Source organism: Oncorhynchus kisutch, linkage group LG10 (assembly GCF_002021735.2).
Source record: "Oncorhynchus kisutch isolate 150728-3 linkage group LG10, Okis_V2, whole genome shotgun sequence".
Classification (NCBI taxonomy): domain Eukaryota; kingdom Metazoa; phylum Chordata; class Actinopteri; order Salmoniformes; family Salmonidae; genus Oncorhynchus; species Oncorhynchus kisutch.
This window is the reverse complement of record NC_034183.2, coordinates 21,976,713-21,994,386: the sequence shown is the minus strand read 5'-3', so window position 1 is coordinate 21,994,386 and position 17,674 is coordinate 21,976,713. Positions and strand designations below refer to the sequence as shown.

The 17,674-nt window shown below is 40.0% G+C and overlaps 1 protein-coding gene across 1 annotated transcript; it reads left to right on the top strand.

Annotated features, from left to right (window-relative positions):
* Positions 1–86: 86 nt before the first annotated feature.
* On the top strand, positions 87–17,322 carry lama3 (laminin, alpha 3). The gene is made up of 38 exons (XM_031833327.1): positions 87–413; positions 5,310–5,423; positions 5,996–6,108; positions 6,263–6,346; positions 6,462–6,559; positions 6,754–6,798; positions 6,924–7,072; positions 7,181–7,291; positions 7,391–7,502; positions 7,591–7,764; positions 7,942–8,138; positions 8,310–8,426; positions 8,520–8,674; positions 8,818–8,959; positions 9,087–9,186; positions 9,509–9,625; positions 9,767–9,931; positions 10,144–10,295; positions 10,494–10,700; positions 10,858–11,006; positions 11,124–11,283; positions 11,453–11,577; positions 11,766–11,928; positions 12,223–12,327; positions 12,409–12,551; positions 12,659–12,776; positions 12,874–13,014; positions 13,213–13,343; positions 13,483–13,614; positions 14,011–14,155; positions 14,596–14,717; positions 14,869–15,049; positions 15,240–15,395; positions 15,588–15,750; positions 15,876–16,006; positions 16,124–16,217; positions 16,345–16,464; positions 16,627–17,322. Exons 1-38 carry the CDS (start codon positions 168–170, stop codon positions 16,770–16,772), a joined length of 5,223 nt encoding a protein of 1,740 aa, XP_031689187.1. The 5' UTR covers positions 87–167; the 3' UTR covers positions 16,773–17,322.
* Positions 17,323–17,674: the final 352 nt, after the last annotated feature.

Here is a 17,674-nt window from a genome sequence, read left to right as displayed (position 1 = left end):
CACTGATATGCTCAGTCTTCCTTTATGTATACCAGTCTGTCTTTATAGGGACATTCTCTCTGGCCCTGGGCTTACAGAGGGAGGAGCTCCTAGGTATTTAGCTCTCATAGTTCCCACAGCCAAGCTCCTCAACAGTGAGGGAGATAGTTTTGCTGTCCTGCAGACGTATGAAAATGACACAAGGAACTGTTTTCTGGTTTGGAGGAGTATGGGGATTATTGTTGTGGTGTGCTTTATTTGGCCACTGCACAGATGGCCAGAGAGCACCACAGAGACATCCAAACTGTAGGTATGACTATCTGTCTCAGAACCACCAGAGTGGTAAGGATCCTTGGCACAAAGGGCACCCCAGGATCCCTAGGAAGTACTGTGACACCTCATTCAACAACCAGTCAGCTGGAGCCATCACCCAGGTAATGCAGGGCTAAATAATAGAGCTTTGCAAAATAAACCAATTTGCCTGCTATTTTCAACTACTAATGGAGGTTTAAGTTTGTGTCGAACAACAAAAATCGAAAAATGTATTAATGAAATGCACACAGATCACAGGGTACACAGATAAAGGGAGAGTGACTTCAAAAATCTAAAAATATTTATTGATTCCTCTCAAAAGGTCCAGACGACAGCACTTTTATACTTCAGTCTTCAGGTGGCGCGTCCTTCAGATCTGGGTTCAAATACATGTCTATTTGAATATTTTTTTTAATGCAGTTATGGTATGAACTGCATTGGGTTTTCTCACACAAGAATGTCATAGGTTCTTATCACAGGGTTATAGCAGTACCGTACTTTGGAATATAATCATTATGAAATATCCAAACATACACTACCGCTCAAAAGTTTGGGGTCAAAACACTAGTCTCAATGTCAACAGGCTGGCCATCTAGGCAGAGTTGCAAAGAAAAAGTTGCAATGAAAAAGCCATATCTCAGACTGGCCAATAAAAAGAAAAGATTAAGATGGGCAAAAGAGCACAGACACAGCATCCCAGAGTCACCTCGTCACTGTTGACGTTGAGACTGGTGTTTTGCGGGTACTATTTAATGAAGCTGCCAGTTGAGGACTTGTGAGGTGTCTGTTTCTCAACCTAGACACTCTAATGTACTTGTCCTCTTTCTCAGTTGTGCACCGGGGTCTCCCACTCCTCTTTCCACTCTGGTTAGAGCTAGTTTGCACTCTTCTGTGAAGGGAGTAGTACACAGAGTTGTACAAGATCTTCAGTTTCTTGGCAATTTCTCGCATAGAATAGCCTTCATTTCTCAGAACAAGAATAGATTGACAGGTTTCAGAAGAAAGGTCTTTGTTTCTGGCCATTTTGAGCCTGTAATTGAAACCACAAATGCTGATGCTCCAGATACTCAACTAGTCAAAGAAAGGCCAGTTTTATTGCTTCTTTAATCAGAACAACAGTTTTCAGCTATGCTATCATAATTGCAAAAGGGTTTTCTAATGATACATTTGCCTTTTAAAATGATTAACTTGGATTAGGTAACACATTGTGCAATTGGAACACAGGAGTGGTGGTTGCTGATAATGTTCCTCTGTACGCCTATGTAGATATTCCATTTTTAAAAAAATCAGTTTCCAGCTACAATAGTCATTTACAACATTAACAATGTCTACACTGTATTCCTGATCAATTTGATGTTATTTTAACGGACAAAAAATGAGTTTTTCTTTCAAAAACGAGAACATTTCTAAGTGACCCCAAACTTTTCAACGGTAGTGTACATTCACTCAATCACAGCACAGTACAATACTATAATGCATTTAAAATATCCATACTGTTCACAATATTACATTATCCTACAATATAATATCAATCACATTCTGTCTGGTGATAATAGGCTGGTCTAGACATGGAAGCTGTATTTGAGTATTTGTTATTTACAGTGCCTTCAGGAAGTATTCACCCCCCTTGACTTTTTCCACATTTTGTTTAGTTACAAAGTGGGATTAAAATGGATTTAATTGTCATTTTCTGTCAACAATGTACACAAAATGCTCTGTAGTGTCAAAGTGGAAGAAACATTTTAACATTAGAAAAAAATTATATGAAAAATAAAACACTAATATATCTTGATTAGATAAGTATTCATCCGATACATGTTAGAAACACCTTTGAAAGACATTACAGCTGACGGTCTTTCTGGGTATGCCTCTAAGAGATTTCCACACCTGGATTGTGCAACATTTGCTCATTATTCTTTTCAAAATTGTTCAAGCTCTGTGAAATTGGTTGTTGATCATTGCTAGACAACCATTTTCAGGTCTTGCCATAGATTTTCCAGCAGATTTAAGTATAAAACTGTAATTCGGCTACCCAGGAACATTCAATCTCCAGTGTAGATTTGGCCTTGTGTTTTAGGTTATTGTCCTGCTGAAAGGTGATTTAGGATTTTGCCTGTGCTTAGCTCTATTTCTTTTTTTATCCTGAGAAACTCTCCAGTCCTTAACCAATTACAAGCATACCCATAACATGATGCAGCCACCACTATGCTTGAAAATATTGGGAGTGGTACTCAGTAATGTGTTGGATTTTATTTGCCCCAAACATAACTGTAATGAACACAATGGGAGACAGAGAGCTGGTTTCAAGCGCAGTGCACAGCAGTTGTTTATTGTAAAGGACCACAGCAGGAGGCAGGTAGCTGGGTCCAGGGACAGGCAGAAGGTCATACACAGGGGATCCAAAAAGGCAACAGTACAGGCAGGGAAAAGGCTAGTAACGTCACCCGGGAGATCAGGCAATAGGTTGGTAACAGAAAATCCAATAGGCTAAAGTACAGGCAGGGAATAGGCAAAAAGCTTCGTTAGTGAGACAGGCAAAAACTATCATACACGGGAGGAGTAAATTACAGGAAAACCAGCGCTCCGAATAGAAGTGTGTCACAAAACAAACAACACCTCGCAATGATGGGGTGCAAAGAACTGAACTAAATAGCGTGTGATAATGACATAGAGGTGTGTGAACAGGTGTTCAGAATTCAGGTCATTGGGATCTGGAGAGTGAGCTGTGTTTAGGGGCTCTATGTGTTTGAGAGTGTGAGCTTAAAAGTGGGCTGGAAAGTGAGCTTTGTTCAGGGGATCTACGTGTTTGAGAGTGTGAGTTGGATGCAGACGTTACAATAATACTTTTTATTCAGGTCAAAAAGTTAATTGCTTTACCACATTTCTTTGCAGTATTACTTTAGTGCCTTGTTGCAAGTTTTGGAATATTTGAATTCTGTACAGGCTTTCACTCTGTCAATTAGGTTTGTATTGTGGAGTACCTACAATTTTGTTGAGCCATCCTCAGATTTCTCAGAGCCATTCAATTCTGTCACTTTTTTAAAGCTGCCATTGGCCTCATGGTGAAATCCCTGAGCAGTTTCCTTCTGGCAACTGAGTTATGAAGGACGCCTGTATCTTTGTAGTGACTGGGTGTATTGATACACAATCCAAAGTGAAATGAATAACTTCACCATGCTCAAAGGGATATTCAATGTCTGCTTTTTATTATTTTTTAAATATATTTTTTACATATCTACCAATAGGTGCCCGTCTTTGCGAGGCATTTGAAAACCTCCCTGGTCTTTGTGCTTGAATCTGTGTTTGAAATTCACTGCTCGACTGAAGGACCTTACAGATAATTGTATGTGTGGGGTACAGAGATCAGCTGGTATTTAAAAAATCACGTTAAAAACTATTACTGCAAACAGAGTGAGTCCATGCAACTTATTATTCTACTTGTTAAGCTCATTTGAATACTTATTGACTCAAGACATTTCAGCATTACATTTCTTATTCATTTGTAAAAAAATAAATAAAACATTAAACATCATTTGACTTTGACATTATGGGATACATTCTAAGACAACATATGAAGTCTCAAGCACATATATTTATAAGCTCCTTCCCAAACAGACCCCCCTTCTGTGTCTAGGATGTTGCTGGGCAGGTGGTGTTATCACTCCAGAACCCTAGTACTCCTCCCCGGAGCTCACCGTTCTTCTTATCGGTCAGGAGAGGCCTTGAGGTTAGGGAGTCAGTCCACTACATAATTGCTGTTCTCATACACAGAGCCAACACTTCTTTCTATTCTATGAAATTAGCCATCAATTCATACTAAGATAATATAATGATATAAAAAATATTGATAAAATATAATGATAGAAAACATATTAAGATATAAGACAGTGTTACAGGACAGTAATTTATGATCTATCAGCTCTAGCATGTGTCTCCTATCCCACCCTTATGGACAGGCCCCCTGTTTACTTTCCCTCTGGCCAAATACCATTGCACATAGATCATTCCATCAAACCGATAACACATTGATCACTAGGCCACTTATATAGTTATAAACATACTAAAACGTGTTTAAGTCAATTAGTCAGTTTCCAACAGTGTGTAGGCCAATGACAAAAAATCGCAGTTTAATACATTTTAAACTCAGCAAAATGTGGAAAAAGTCAAGGAGTGTGAATACTTTTTCAAGGCACTGTAAACACTTTTTTCTGTGTATTTGACTATATTCAAATACACATCCCAAAATAATACTTTTATTTTAGTATTTGAATGGTTATTTGAAAGCAAAACAAATAGTAGACCAAATCGCATTCGAAAGTATTTTCAAATACTTATTTCAAATACTATTTTCAAACACCTGAGTTAAGTGTATGGGAGTGTTTTTGAGTCCGTGTATTTGAGTATTTCCAAATACATTCCAAGTGTATTTCCAAACGCATTCCAATATTCAACTACTTGTTTTTTCAAATACAGGTTATCCAAAAACTTGTTTTCAAATGAATTGAAAAGAAATTGAAATATATGAAATAGTACTTGAACCCAGGTCTTGTGTCCTCAAATGTTCCCCATTGTTCTTTGCTCATGTGTTGATTTAGTGGTAGAATATACCACACCTTGATTTACAACACAAACAAGCAATGGTTTTGTATTGACATCTCTGGAATTTTCACAACACAAATGTGTCTGAGCGACTTACACAAAATGGGTTGCTTTGCAGGTCCATATTTACATTTAATGAATTATTATGGATAGCAAGATAGCAGATAAACAGTGTATGTCCTCCTGACTAGGGTCTTGTTTCACCTTTCTTTCTTTTAAATTTTTTTCTGCCAGTCCAAGCCTTCTTCACTTGAAGAATGTGCTAAATAAAAAGTCCAGGATAGGCCGAAACACGTAGCACTATAGTACTGTTATTATTGACCAAAACTGATCTATATTTTCTATTTGAACTTTTTTGATAAGACACTTTTGCATTCAAAAGGCTGCCTTACCTAACCTGACTTTTCCCCTCCATACAGAGGTGTGGCCCTGGATACTACAGAGAGAGGACAGGACCTCATAGGGGCCAGTGTGTACCCTGCAACTGTAACAGCCTGTCTAATGAATGTGACGAGCAAACAGGGAGATGTCTGGTGGGTTTCTCTCTCTCTGTGTCTATAAAAAAAGTGATTTATCAGGGGTGCCGCAGCACCCTCAGCAGCCTTAATTTGTCCCACTGGGCAAAAACTGGTTAAATCAACCTTTTTTCCCAATTTCAACAACAAAATTCAATGTGATGATGTTGAATCAACGTCGAAAACGGATTGGATTTTCAAAAAGCAATCAACGTAAAGGAATTTAGTCTTTTTTTTCACCCACCTTTTAACCTAAATCCAATGACATGGTGATTTTTTTTGTTGTTATCACAGTTGACAACTCAACTAAATGTAAATCAAAACTAGACCTTGAAATGATGTCTGTACCCAGTGGGGTACGTACGCACACACACATAGCAGGATAGGTTTCTCCTGACTCACCAATTAGGTAAACATATGCACTTTTTCTAACCCATGCTGATCCAGATGGATATAAGTCATATCCACGGATTAGTTTTTATGCCAGACTTGACTAACTCTCAGTACTGTTCTACGACATCATGAACCATACCCCCAACATTCCATGAGCCTGCTTCAGTCATAAACAGAGAGGACACTTTATTTTCCAGAACTGTCAGTACAATACTGTTGGGGATCGATGTGAGCGCTGCAAGGAAGGTTACTACGGCAATGCTGCCCAAAAGACCTGCCGTGGGTGTCCATGTCCCTTCAGAGCCAACAAGTCAGTTTCTATATGTCCATACATTCTGTTCATGTACAGGTAGCTATGTGAGCACACTTGGTTTTACGTTAGATACGTTAGACCTAGATAAAATTTTGGATGAAACATATAATTACCATTTGGTACTCAAAAGCATTTTTTTCTCTTTGTGCAGTTTTGCAGTAGCATGTCTGGATATTGGTGCAAATGAAATCGAATGTTTGTGCAAACCTGGCTACACTGGAACCAGATGTGAGAGGTGTGTTTATGTGCTTTTTACAGTACATATAAAAATGTCAACGTCATCTTACCGTAAATATATTTATAACAAAAGTCTAGAACTTTCCTCTCCTCTTCCTCCTCCAATTTGGCAGGTGTGCCCCTGATTACTATGGTAACCCAATGATATATGGAGGCAGGTGCCAGCGATGCCACTGTGATGCTACCAGTACCTGTGACTATCTGACTGGAAGTAAGCTCAGGACCCACTTCAGCCGTACAAGAATAGAGAAAATGATATATGAATTAAAACAGGATGCCTCCTATATAACGATAAAGCTATAGGCTATAGATTGAAGAAATGCCTTCAAGAAATGTCATGCTGATAATAGTTTGTCTTATTGTAGATTTGGTATAACTGTTGCTCACTGTGTCTTCTGTCTCTAGAGTGTAAGAAGCCTGATGATCCCGGCACAGATGACCAATGTATAGGTTTGTGAAGCACACAGTAATACATATTCTCAATGTATAGTGAGCTATTTATTGTCTGTTGTTGCCAGCATGATTCATATTGCATTTCCTCTCATCCAATCTGCTCTTCCTCTCTTTGTGGTCAGAGTGTGACAGCTGTACTCAGGCCTTACTGAATGATTTGGAAAATATGGATGATGGGCTGGAATTGCTAAGGCAGCAGCTTCAGGGCATTGGTTCCAACAGCTCGCCTGCCAACATTAACCAGCTGGAAGGTGCCATTAATGAAACAAAGGTCATTTAACACGGTCTTACTGAGGCGCTCTATATATTTGAACACCAAATGGTGTATAATGTACACAATTTAACAAGATGATCACTCCCCTCTGGTATACTCTTGCAGGCTCTGGTTGGAAGGTACAGCACTACTGTGGATGCTCAGGGTCCAAAGGTCAATCTTCTGGAAGCAGAAGTTATGAGTCTGGATCAGGACATAAGCCTACTGGAAGACAAGGTGCCTGAGGCCTGCTATCCATAATCAGATGTCAGATGTAATCCGTTATTTTACAGAAAAACTATATCCTTTTTACTTGTGTGATCTTATTCTCTCTAGGCAAGTTACTCTCTCTCAGGTGCTGACAATGTCTTGGTGAAAGTGATCCAAACCAAACAGAGAGCCGAGGATTTTATCCCTGAAGCTCAAGATCTTCTAATGAATATAGAAGGTATACTGTTATTGAGAGTGTTTCAAAATGATAATATAATGATACGTCAATGTCATGATAATCACCACCTGTCTTTTTTCCCTCTCAGATCTCCTTCGACAGCTGAGTGAGGCTAATTCTAGTGTAACCAACATCAATGTGGGAGTGGAGGAGGTAGCCAGGATGATGAAGGTGGTGCAGCGCATGGTGAAGGAGATGAGACAGCTTGGCTGCAGTAACCAGACAGAGAAGGCTGCCAGGGAGCAAGAGGATGCTCACAAACGTGAGACAGGGGGCTCTTGGCTTAGTCTATAGTCACTTACAGTACAGGGCAGCACTTAAATGATCACACTATTGAATAATAAATGTTATACATGATCAATGTGACACAAATTCTTGACTCACTGTGTATGATAGATATGATTCACAATGCAAAGTGTAATGCATGTGTCTCTCTCAGTCTTGGACTTCATCAAGAACAATATGGCAGCTCCATTAGACGACAACCAAGCTGTAGCCAATGAGACGGCAGAGTCCCTGATGACATCGGTCTCTGCGTTGAGTGATCTGGCCGTGGCTGTGGCAGAAGCAGACAATATGGTTAACATGACACGGAGCCTCAACTTCAACAGTACTGACTTCCTAAGAATCCTGACGGTAATGTCAAACACTGAAGTGTAAAATCTGTGAAATATGTTGTAGATCTCAGATACAATACAAAAAATGTTCTCTCCTTTTTCTGAACATGACAAATACCAAATCATGTCTCAAGTTTCTGTGTTTGACAAGGGGTAATCACTGCTTTCTCTCTATATGTATATTTTCTAGCTACTTAGAGGTGAGCTGGAGAGGAAACATGATACAGTCCTTCCTGAAATGAATATGACGAAAGATAAACTGAAGAATATCACAGGCCTTTTGGAAATGATGAATGAGATGAAAAAGGTATGAAGCAGATGAATTCAAATCGTTTCCAGTGGAAATTCCTATCTCTCTTGTTGTGAAGGAGGCATTCAAAATATCATTTAAATCTTTCAGGAATACGAGCACCTTGCAGCCGAGATAGACGGAGCCAAGCCCAATCTAACCAAGAGGCTAAATGATATCGCTAAAGCAAAACAGAAGGAGGGCATTGTCGTCATGGCAGAGGAGCATGCAGAGGAACTAAACAGACTGGCAATGGAACTACAAATGTAGGTTGACAGAGTAAGGTCATTAGGTTGGGGGCCTACTTCTTTATACCCTACAGACGTGTCCTATGTTGAGACCTTTGTGTGTTCGTGTCTTTATGGGCTAGTATGGGCCACTGTGAGCACTGTATTCCTTGTTATTGCAGGGCAGTGCATAATGCCACCAACAGCTCTGACCTGCAGCATGCTTCAGAAAGCATCGGAGCCTACAGCAGCATCATAAAAGCCATTGAAGAGGCAGAGATGGTGGCCAACCAATCCAAAGAGGCATCCGACAAAGCTCTGAGGGTGATTATTATACTGGTCTGGATGCTACAGCCACCGTTAACTTCAAATTTACAACAACATTGAACATTCAGTTAACATACAATCAATAAGTATTTCACATATCTCCAGTAATTTGTATATGTTTCAGGATGTGGAGGAGCAAGGTCTGACCAACAGGTCTGAGGAACTAAAGCATAATGCAAGTAGCTTACTGACAGAGGCCATGAATGCTGAGAAGAACCTCAGAGGTGTAGTAATCATCCCAATATTTGCTTTTCTAACGACACTAAAGCTACAATAGAAACAAGAATGTATCATGTTGTTGACCCCTTCTCAATCCTTCCAGGACATTATATGAGCCAAAGGCTTTGTTGTATGATGTTGAAGAAAGCTATGCACTTTGAACTTGTTAACGATTTTGTTGGAGGCCAAAACACACTGCAGTATACTGTATGCCCTCGATAAAACACATTCCTTGTCTCCTTCTGATATCTCCTTCTGATATCTCCTTCTGATATTATCTTATCATATATTACCACTTATCCCCAACATTTTTTTTTTTACACACAGAGACCTCAGCCAAAGTTGACAACCACAAGCAACGTGTTGGTCAGACCAAGAACAAAAGAGAGATGCTGAGAAAAGATGCTCTTGCAGTTACAGAGAATCTTAAAGAGATTCAAAGAGGTTTGTGTATACAAGATGAAAGATTATGCTTGTGTTTTAATAACGACGCCATGGAATCGATGAGAATGACAGTTTACACATTCTGTGCCACAACGTGACCATACTTATGTTATTCACGTACACTATTTGTTTGTGTTTCAGATGACATTGGGAAGCTCATAGACTCTGCCAAAGCAACTGTCAAAGCTGCCAATAACACAGTCAATGACGTAACAGACAGACTAAATAATCTCAGCTGGGGACATATAAGGCTTCCTAATGTCAGTTCCAACATTGGCAGTGTGCTCGATGAGGCTGACAATGAATGTAAGTACTCATGTCAGACACACAGTACATTTATCCTGTCATGGTATTGAAATGAACCTTCCTCTAATTCTAATCTAAATTCTGCCTCTTTACTCTTTAAATTCAAATCCAACTTTAGATTCTTGAATTGAATTAGAATTAATGATACAAAGGGAAAGTGAAAAGAAAGTAGTTGATTGGAGCTGTTTTTCTTTCTCTCCTGACTGGTACAGTGAAGAAATTGAACGAGACATGGCCTACTTTGGAAGGCAACCTCAGCAGGGTGCAAAACCTGTGCTCCCAGGCTCTCCCTAGTGTCAGTATGACAGACAGCATCAGGAGAATCAAGGATGTGATAGAGGAGGCCAGAGACATTGTCAAAAGGGTGACACCACATCTAACCTAAATACTCTAGATTCTTCATTCTATTTCGATCGTTTTCCTGTGAACCTTTGTCCTTTCTTGACCAAACGTGATCACTCCAACCATTACACAATTTTTCTTAGGTCTTTTAGACTGGCTGTATCTGTCTGTCTCTGTCATATTGAATGTCCATTATTCCTCTCTTGGTGTGTCTCCCCAGCTCTCTGTCGGCATGACCTTCAATGGGAAGGGTTACATTGAGCTCCGCCCCCCCACCAATGTTGAGGCTTTGAAGGCGTTTACAGCTGCTGAACTTCTTCTCAACCGCCAGGAGACCAAGCCCACTAGAGGGGACCGCAGCCGTAGGCGCAGACAGAACACACAGGATGACAGAAACCTCTTTGTGCTCTATCTCGGCAACATGGACGTAAGTGGGACATTTGAGTAAATAGTGTAGTCATAATATCCTAGAGCATTATTCTTGGAATTTCAATTGATTCCCTAATTATTTTGATACATTTTGTATCGGAGATGTTCAGTATTTTTTTTACTTTTCATTGATGGCTTGTTTCCCCCCGTTCCAGTCATCCAAAGACTTCATTGGAATGGCTGTAAAGAATAACACTCTCCGCTGTGTATACAAGCTGGGTGGAGTCATACATGAGTTGAACACCGACCACATAACTAGAACCAAAGTGAACTCCACTGTTTTTGACAAGGTCATCTTTAACAGGTACACCTCTGAGGAATTTTTCTGGATTTGATACTAACTTGATGACATGGGACAGTTTGCCCATGATGGAGACAGCTCCCTTGTCATCCCCACTGTGTTTGTCTCCTATTTCTCTAGAGTTTACCAAGATGCTGAGCTCAGTCTCACACACAGGTTCCCATCACAGTCTGTCGAAGTGTCTAAGGAGAGTAACCGGCCCAACACAACAGTTGGCCTCCTCAACCTGGACACCAACAGTGTGGTCTTCTACGTAGGCGGTTATCCTGATGCCTTCACTGTAATTACATTCCTCTATCCCTTTGCCTCCCAGGTGTTCTGTGCTTCTGCATCATGCTCATTGTTGATTGTTGAATACAGAAGTACCCTGTAGACATCAGCGGGACCAGACCAGTTTTATTCTCCCTATTCAAGTATTGTTTTATTTCATTATGCCCTTCTCTCATTAGCCTCCAGTGGAGCTGCGCTACCCCAAATACTGTGGAGCCATCAAACTGTCTACTATCAATGATCAATTCTTTAGTCTGTACAACTTCAAGAATGCCATCAACGTAGACAAACAGTCATATATAAAGTAAGAACCAACAAAAGGGACCATCACCTTGATTATAGATCTATAAAAGATGCCATAATGTACGGAATGGTGAATGCTGTCCACATGTTCTAATTTAGCCTGTTATGCTCTGTACCATGACCATACATGAAAAAACATCTTTCTGCTTCAGTGTCAGAATGTATCATGCAATTCCTTCCTTCTTTCAGGGTTAGTGATAGTCTACAGTTAACAGTGCCTTATTATTTTGACGGCACTGGTTACGGTTTGGTTACGGACATTAAAGAAATTGAAACCCCGAAAAGAGGAGTGCTCAAGTTCCACACAAACAGCCAGGTGGAGAATGCTTTACTGTTTTATAAAGGAAATGAGGTATGTATATTTTGTCCATTCATATATCTAATATCAGTTAAAAATATGAATTCAGAATCACACGCAGAAACGATTGAATAATTAGTACATTCAAATGAATTAACTATCTGGTTTACATTGTAAGTCGTGTAATCAATCAAGCTTAGAATTTCATCAAGAAGATACAAGAACATCAATGTATTGCAGTTGGACATGAATAAATGCAGTCCTTATTTGAGATTTTATGGTTGGTGTGTGTAGAGCAATGTCTTCATAAATATGTTGCTTCATTCACTTGTTTGTTGTATTTCACAGGATTCGTACACTAGTGTTACTGTGGAGAGAGGTTATGTTGTGCTGCAGGGAAGACAAGGCACCCAAGTCCTCAATGCCAAGAGTACTAGAAAAGTTTCACTCAATGTAAGATAGTGTCATCGACATACTGTACGGTTTAGTTTTATCTGCATAAACTTTTTTTTAAAGTTCTACTTTCTCTCTTAGGATGAACACTTTGTAATAGTCATGGATACAACATTTAAAGTACATGTGGCTGGAGTACAAACTGAGATTGTCAAAATAGACAACATCATGGAAGGTTTCAAAAAATTCTACATTGGGGGTCTACCAGCATCAATAAGAGAAAGGTACAAACTCTGTAAATAGGCTTTCTGTCATAATCTCTTGCAAGGGATACATGCATTTTCCTGGAATGTCAATTATACAATTATCCATGTCATGTCTTTTCTTTCAGAGATAATGTCACAACCCCACCATTTAGAGGATGTATAGATAATGTGATTTTACAATCTAAGGAGATTGAGTTTAACACGACAATTGGTGTCAGTGTTGGATGCCCAACCTCGCTTTTGGTAAACCGTCTCTCATTTTGTAAATACATTTCAGACTGCACAATGTGGAGGATGTTCTAGTTCTAGAATTTTCATGTACAATGTATTTTCTTTTCAGGGTGTTCGTGAGGCTACTTTCCACCCTGGTGGCTCCCTCTCAGTGGACCCACAGGATTTCTGGACCACCCCTGTGGCCATGGTTTCGTTGGGGTTCAGGACAATGGAGAATAAAGGTGTTCTTCTCAGGACCAGCGAAGAGGTCAGTCCACTATTCAATAATGGTTGAAGAGTCTCTCACAGTTAGCCTCATTCAAAGGCTGCTCTCTGTGTGTCATATTTTAACCTCAAACACTAGTAAAAGGATCCAAATTAGTTATCAAAATGAATTGAACAGTTTTGTTTCAGAATTATACACTTTTTGTAAAGAATATCATCACACCATTTCTTTATCGATCAGCGTCATGGATACCAGCTCTCATTGGTTGATGGCTATGTGATGTTTAACTTTGATGAAAATGCCTTGAAGTCTACCAAGACATACAACGATGGAAGATGGCACTACTTGACTGCATTAAGGAATGGCACACGGTAAGGCATTTTTATTTTCATTGGTCAAGCTGTGCAGAGATGTTTCTCATCTGAAATTGAAATAAACTCTACAATGTTATTGTTGGTTTGTTCCACACACCCACAGACAGACATAACAAAAGCACTGTGATTTCCTCAGATTGGAGTTGAGGGTTGATAACGGTGATTTGGGCCAACATCAATCCTCCCCCCAAGACAAGCCCAATGAACATCAGGTTGTGTTGGGAGGAGAGACCTTCAGGGGCTGCCTGGCTAACCTTCATATCAGGAGGTCTGATTCAAAAATGCAACACTATAGTCACACTATTGTAACACTATAGTTATAACGGTAAAAAAATGTGAAAAACTCAACTTCTATGAGGTGATATTATGATTCAACATTGTGGTCATTCCAATTTGTGACAATTTGAGGAAAAATGTACTTACTACGACTGAGATATGTGGTTGTCTCATCTAGCTAGGTTAAGATCAATGCACAGACTGTAAGTCACTCTGAATAAGAGCGTCTGCTAAACGACTAAAGCATTTAAAAAATATATGTTTTTTTAAATGTGTTTAAATTATTATTAGCTACAGTGTTTTCTCTAATTAATTAAGTAAGTTGTGGAAAGTAAAAATAACTGATGATGTGCTTTTTGTGATTGTATCTGTTTGTGCTCTGACACAGGCCTGAAGAAATCTTTATTCCTGCTGACTTCAGCTTGTTCACCCAGAAGGGAGATGTGATCCTGGGGATGTGCAGACTACAGCCCCCTCCTCAGGCCATATGGGAGCCAGCAGGCCTTCAAGAGAGGCCCAAGAAACCCAAACCAGTGAGTATGGGAATACTTCCCAAAGTTGATTCAAGCGTATGTTAACCATCAGGCAATTCATGGTAAAAGTGTGCAGTAAGGGATATGTTGGTTCTTTTCGTTTTCCTGTAAAGTTTTAGGTTCTCACTCAAGCGACAGGGGTGTAACTTTGGTTTGGTCTTCCAGCACAAACGTCTAAAATAGCCAAGAGATAACTTCAAATTATCTAAATCTAATTTTCTCTGAAATGTTTTACAGGCTTGTAATGCTGCAATGAACTGGTCCTTTATTATTCATGTCAGTACTGATCATTTTGTCATCGTATTACTATGTAATACAATTGTATAATACAATAATTACAAAGTAACTACACAAGAATAGAGAAACTTAATGTAAAGTATTACTGTATTGGTACATTACTAATGTGTATCCTCTCCCCCAACCCCTCTATCTGGCTGAAGAGATCTGGTGCTGTGCATACTGAGTGCAGACTGCCCAAAGTGTCTGACCCCCAGGCCTACCAGCTAACTGGGGCTGCTAGTTGGCTCAGTTACATCATCGCACCTGAAGAACTTAATTTCAGGTACAGTAGGTCAAATGCTGGTCCTCGTATCCACATTCCATTAAAAAAAACATTCTCTGCAGATTTATTTTTCTATTATTTAACCGTTATAAGACCTATGAAAACAGACAATCCAATTCTAAATCTGTGGCTTGCTTGTTCCTCTTGCTAGGCCTCACTTCTCCCTGGAGATCAGAACCAGGTCATCTGAGGGGCTGTTGCTCCATGTCTCAGGGAACGGGGACATCTCCCAAGTCTCTCTGTACATGACCAACGGCAAGATCAAACTCTCATTGGGGAAGGACAGAGTCATCCACAACAAGAAAAAGAGCAACGATGGAAGATGGCATACAGTAAGCTGTCTAATAACTGTTGAGATATCAGGTCTCAATATTAGGATAATTAAATGAAGTCATAAAAATCATTGTTAGTTTCAGGTCATTCTAAATAGTGCAAAATGTACACTGTACCTCACAGCCACAGCTGAGAGATTTATAAGTGTAAAGTAGTTGATAAGCGCCTGCATGGCCTGTCTGTGTGCAGGTAATGGTCAGTGTGGAGAAGAACACTTTCCACCTGGTCGTGGATGGTTTCCGTGTGCCTGATGGTATTCTACCTGCAGAGGAGGGTTCCTACTTAGCCCTGCAGAACCCGGTCTATCTGGGCAGTGACCCTGCCTCCAAAACCTCTTGGGCTCAGGTAAGCAAGCAGACACACAGACGGTAATGGCGTCTAAACAAACCAGACACAACCCAATGTGAGGGTGTGATTGTGATTCTCCTGTAGGTTTGTATCTGGGGCATAATTACCATATTTACTATGACATCTATATTTACATCCTGGAAAATGTGTGCTTGGTTTTAAAATGATGTCCATCTGTATCTCTCTCAGGGTGGCTCTCTTCCCAAGAAGAGTGTGACTGGCTGTATACGCCATTTCAAAGTGTACAATGTTCTGGTTGGTGAACCAGCCGCCAATCACGGGGCCCCGCCCTGCTTTGATGGGGCAACAGAGACTGGGGCATACTTTGCTGGCACAGGGCATGTGGTCTTAGGTGTGAACTTTATATAGTCATTAACAAAAAATACTACAATTGTGGTGTCTTAGTTGTGAGCAATATTGCTTTAACTAATCATCTCATTCATCCAGTAACTCTGACAAAGATACTTTGTGTTTTAGATAAGTTCTTTACTGTGGGCTCCCGTTTTGAGCTGACCTTTGAGGCTCGCCCACGGAACACTACAGGTCTCCTCTTCCATGCCAGGGGTCGTCATAGGAACAGCCTAAGTGTCTTCATAAGGAAAAACAAGGTTATTTTAAACCTCATCAACATGTATATGGGACTGTGGAGTTGGATACTGTGTAAGCCTGAAGTATATTGAAATGTGTGGAAAAGTTTGGAATATAATTTTTGCTCTGAATCTCAGGTGGAGGTCCATGTGAATGATGGGTTAGGTGACTACAGTGCATCTGTGACACCTCAACAAAACCTGTGTGATGGCACATTCCATGTTATTACAGGTACATATCCCTCTCACATCAACCATTGATTCATCCTCATACAGTAGAGATACATTTAAACCAGCATATTATTTACAAGGACTTGGAAGGATCTTCTAATAGCCAGTCCATCTACTGTATTCCTCAGTGTCCAAACAGAACAATGTAGTCCAACTGAACGTGGACTCAGAGTCTCAGCGTACGGTCGGGCCTTCCCACTCCTCCTACACAATGACTAAGGATTCCCTCTACATTGGTGGCATGTCCGGTAAATTCATTCAGCAACACTACCCATTGCATCTCATTAAAATATCCTCTCTGAATTAAAACACTTTCCTAAAATTGGTAGAGCATGTCAAACCTTAATGAACAGCTTCTGACAGTTCTATAAACACATCAATATGACTTTTATGCTTTCCCCCCTATACAGGCACATCAAAGCATAAAGGAGTGCCAGTCTCTTCTTCGTTTGTTGGCTGCTTGCGGAACATAAAGGTCAATAAAAAGCCTGTTGTTTTTAAGACAGCCTCCAGTGTGGTCGGCCCTGTGAACGTCAATGAATGCCCAGCAGACTAAGGGGATGAAATCAATGAGTGTTGCCCCAGATTACCTAATTCGCTGAACCACTGAGTTATCTGTCTATGACTCAGTGGTAAACGGCTGCAAATATGTGTAATAGATAGACACTCACCTCTTCATGTGCAAATTATACCACTGGAGAGCACTGCGGTGCTCTTATTACTGTGTTGGCTTTGCAAGGTAATTCACACTGTTGGGGTTTAAGGCAATGTTTTCAAAGTGTTTCGTGAGTTTAACATTCACACCTTTTAAATGACAGTGACAGTGACTTTGATGTATTCTATGAATTAACAGGAAGAGGCTAAAATATAATCTAGTGAGGCTAAAATATAATTGATATTATTTCAAAAAACATGTCTCACGTTGATCAGTCTAGAGTTTTCATTTCAATTAAATTACCAATGTGGAATAGACGTGAATTGATTTTTGTGTTCAGTGGATTGTGCTGTAAAAATGTAATTTCAATTGCACAATCCGTTTCAATACACTAAAAGTTCAGGTTTAACCAAATGCTTGTCAAATCCAATAAAAGGAATACCAAACTTAATGCCTGAACAATTTGACCAATATTATGATTGGACTAAACTCCCATTGGCATGCCATGTAGTCATCATTAAGACTAGGAGTGAGAAGATGTTATTATGGGGTTCTAGGCTCTCCTCCCAGGCTGACTGCTACAGTCTACTGAGGTTAATTCTGCACAAAGCTAGGACCCCCTGGCCTGGCACACATCCTTTATTTATGCAGGGTGCAAAAATGTGTGTCTAATGCATATCTGGGCTTAGCTCATACTGTGACCATGGACTGCAGAGTCCAGACAACATCCTCTCTCTCTCTCTCTTACGCACACTCTCTCTCTCCACTCTGTCTTTATCTACATCTTGCACATCATATGAAAC

Coding starts and splice junctions, on each gene's coding strand:
- lama3 (XM_031833327.1), top strand. CDS start 168: ATGAAAATGACACAAGGAACTGTTTTCTGGTTTGGAGGAGTATGGGGA. Junction 6,560..6,753: donor CTGTGACTATCTGACTGGAA/GTAAGCTCAGGA, acceptor TTCTGTCTCTAG/AGTGTAAGAAGCCTGATGAT. Junction 14,718..14,868: donor CCTGAAGAACTTAATTTCAG/GTACAGTAGGTC, acceptor TCCTCTTGCTAG/GCCTCACTTCTCCCTGGAGA.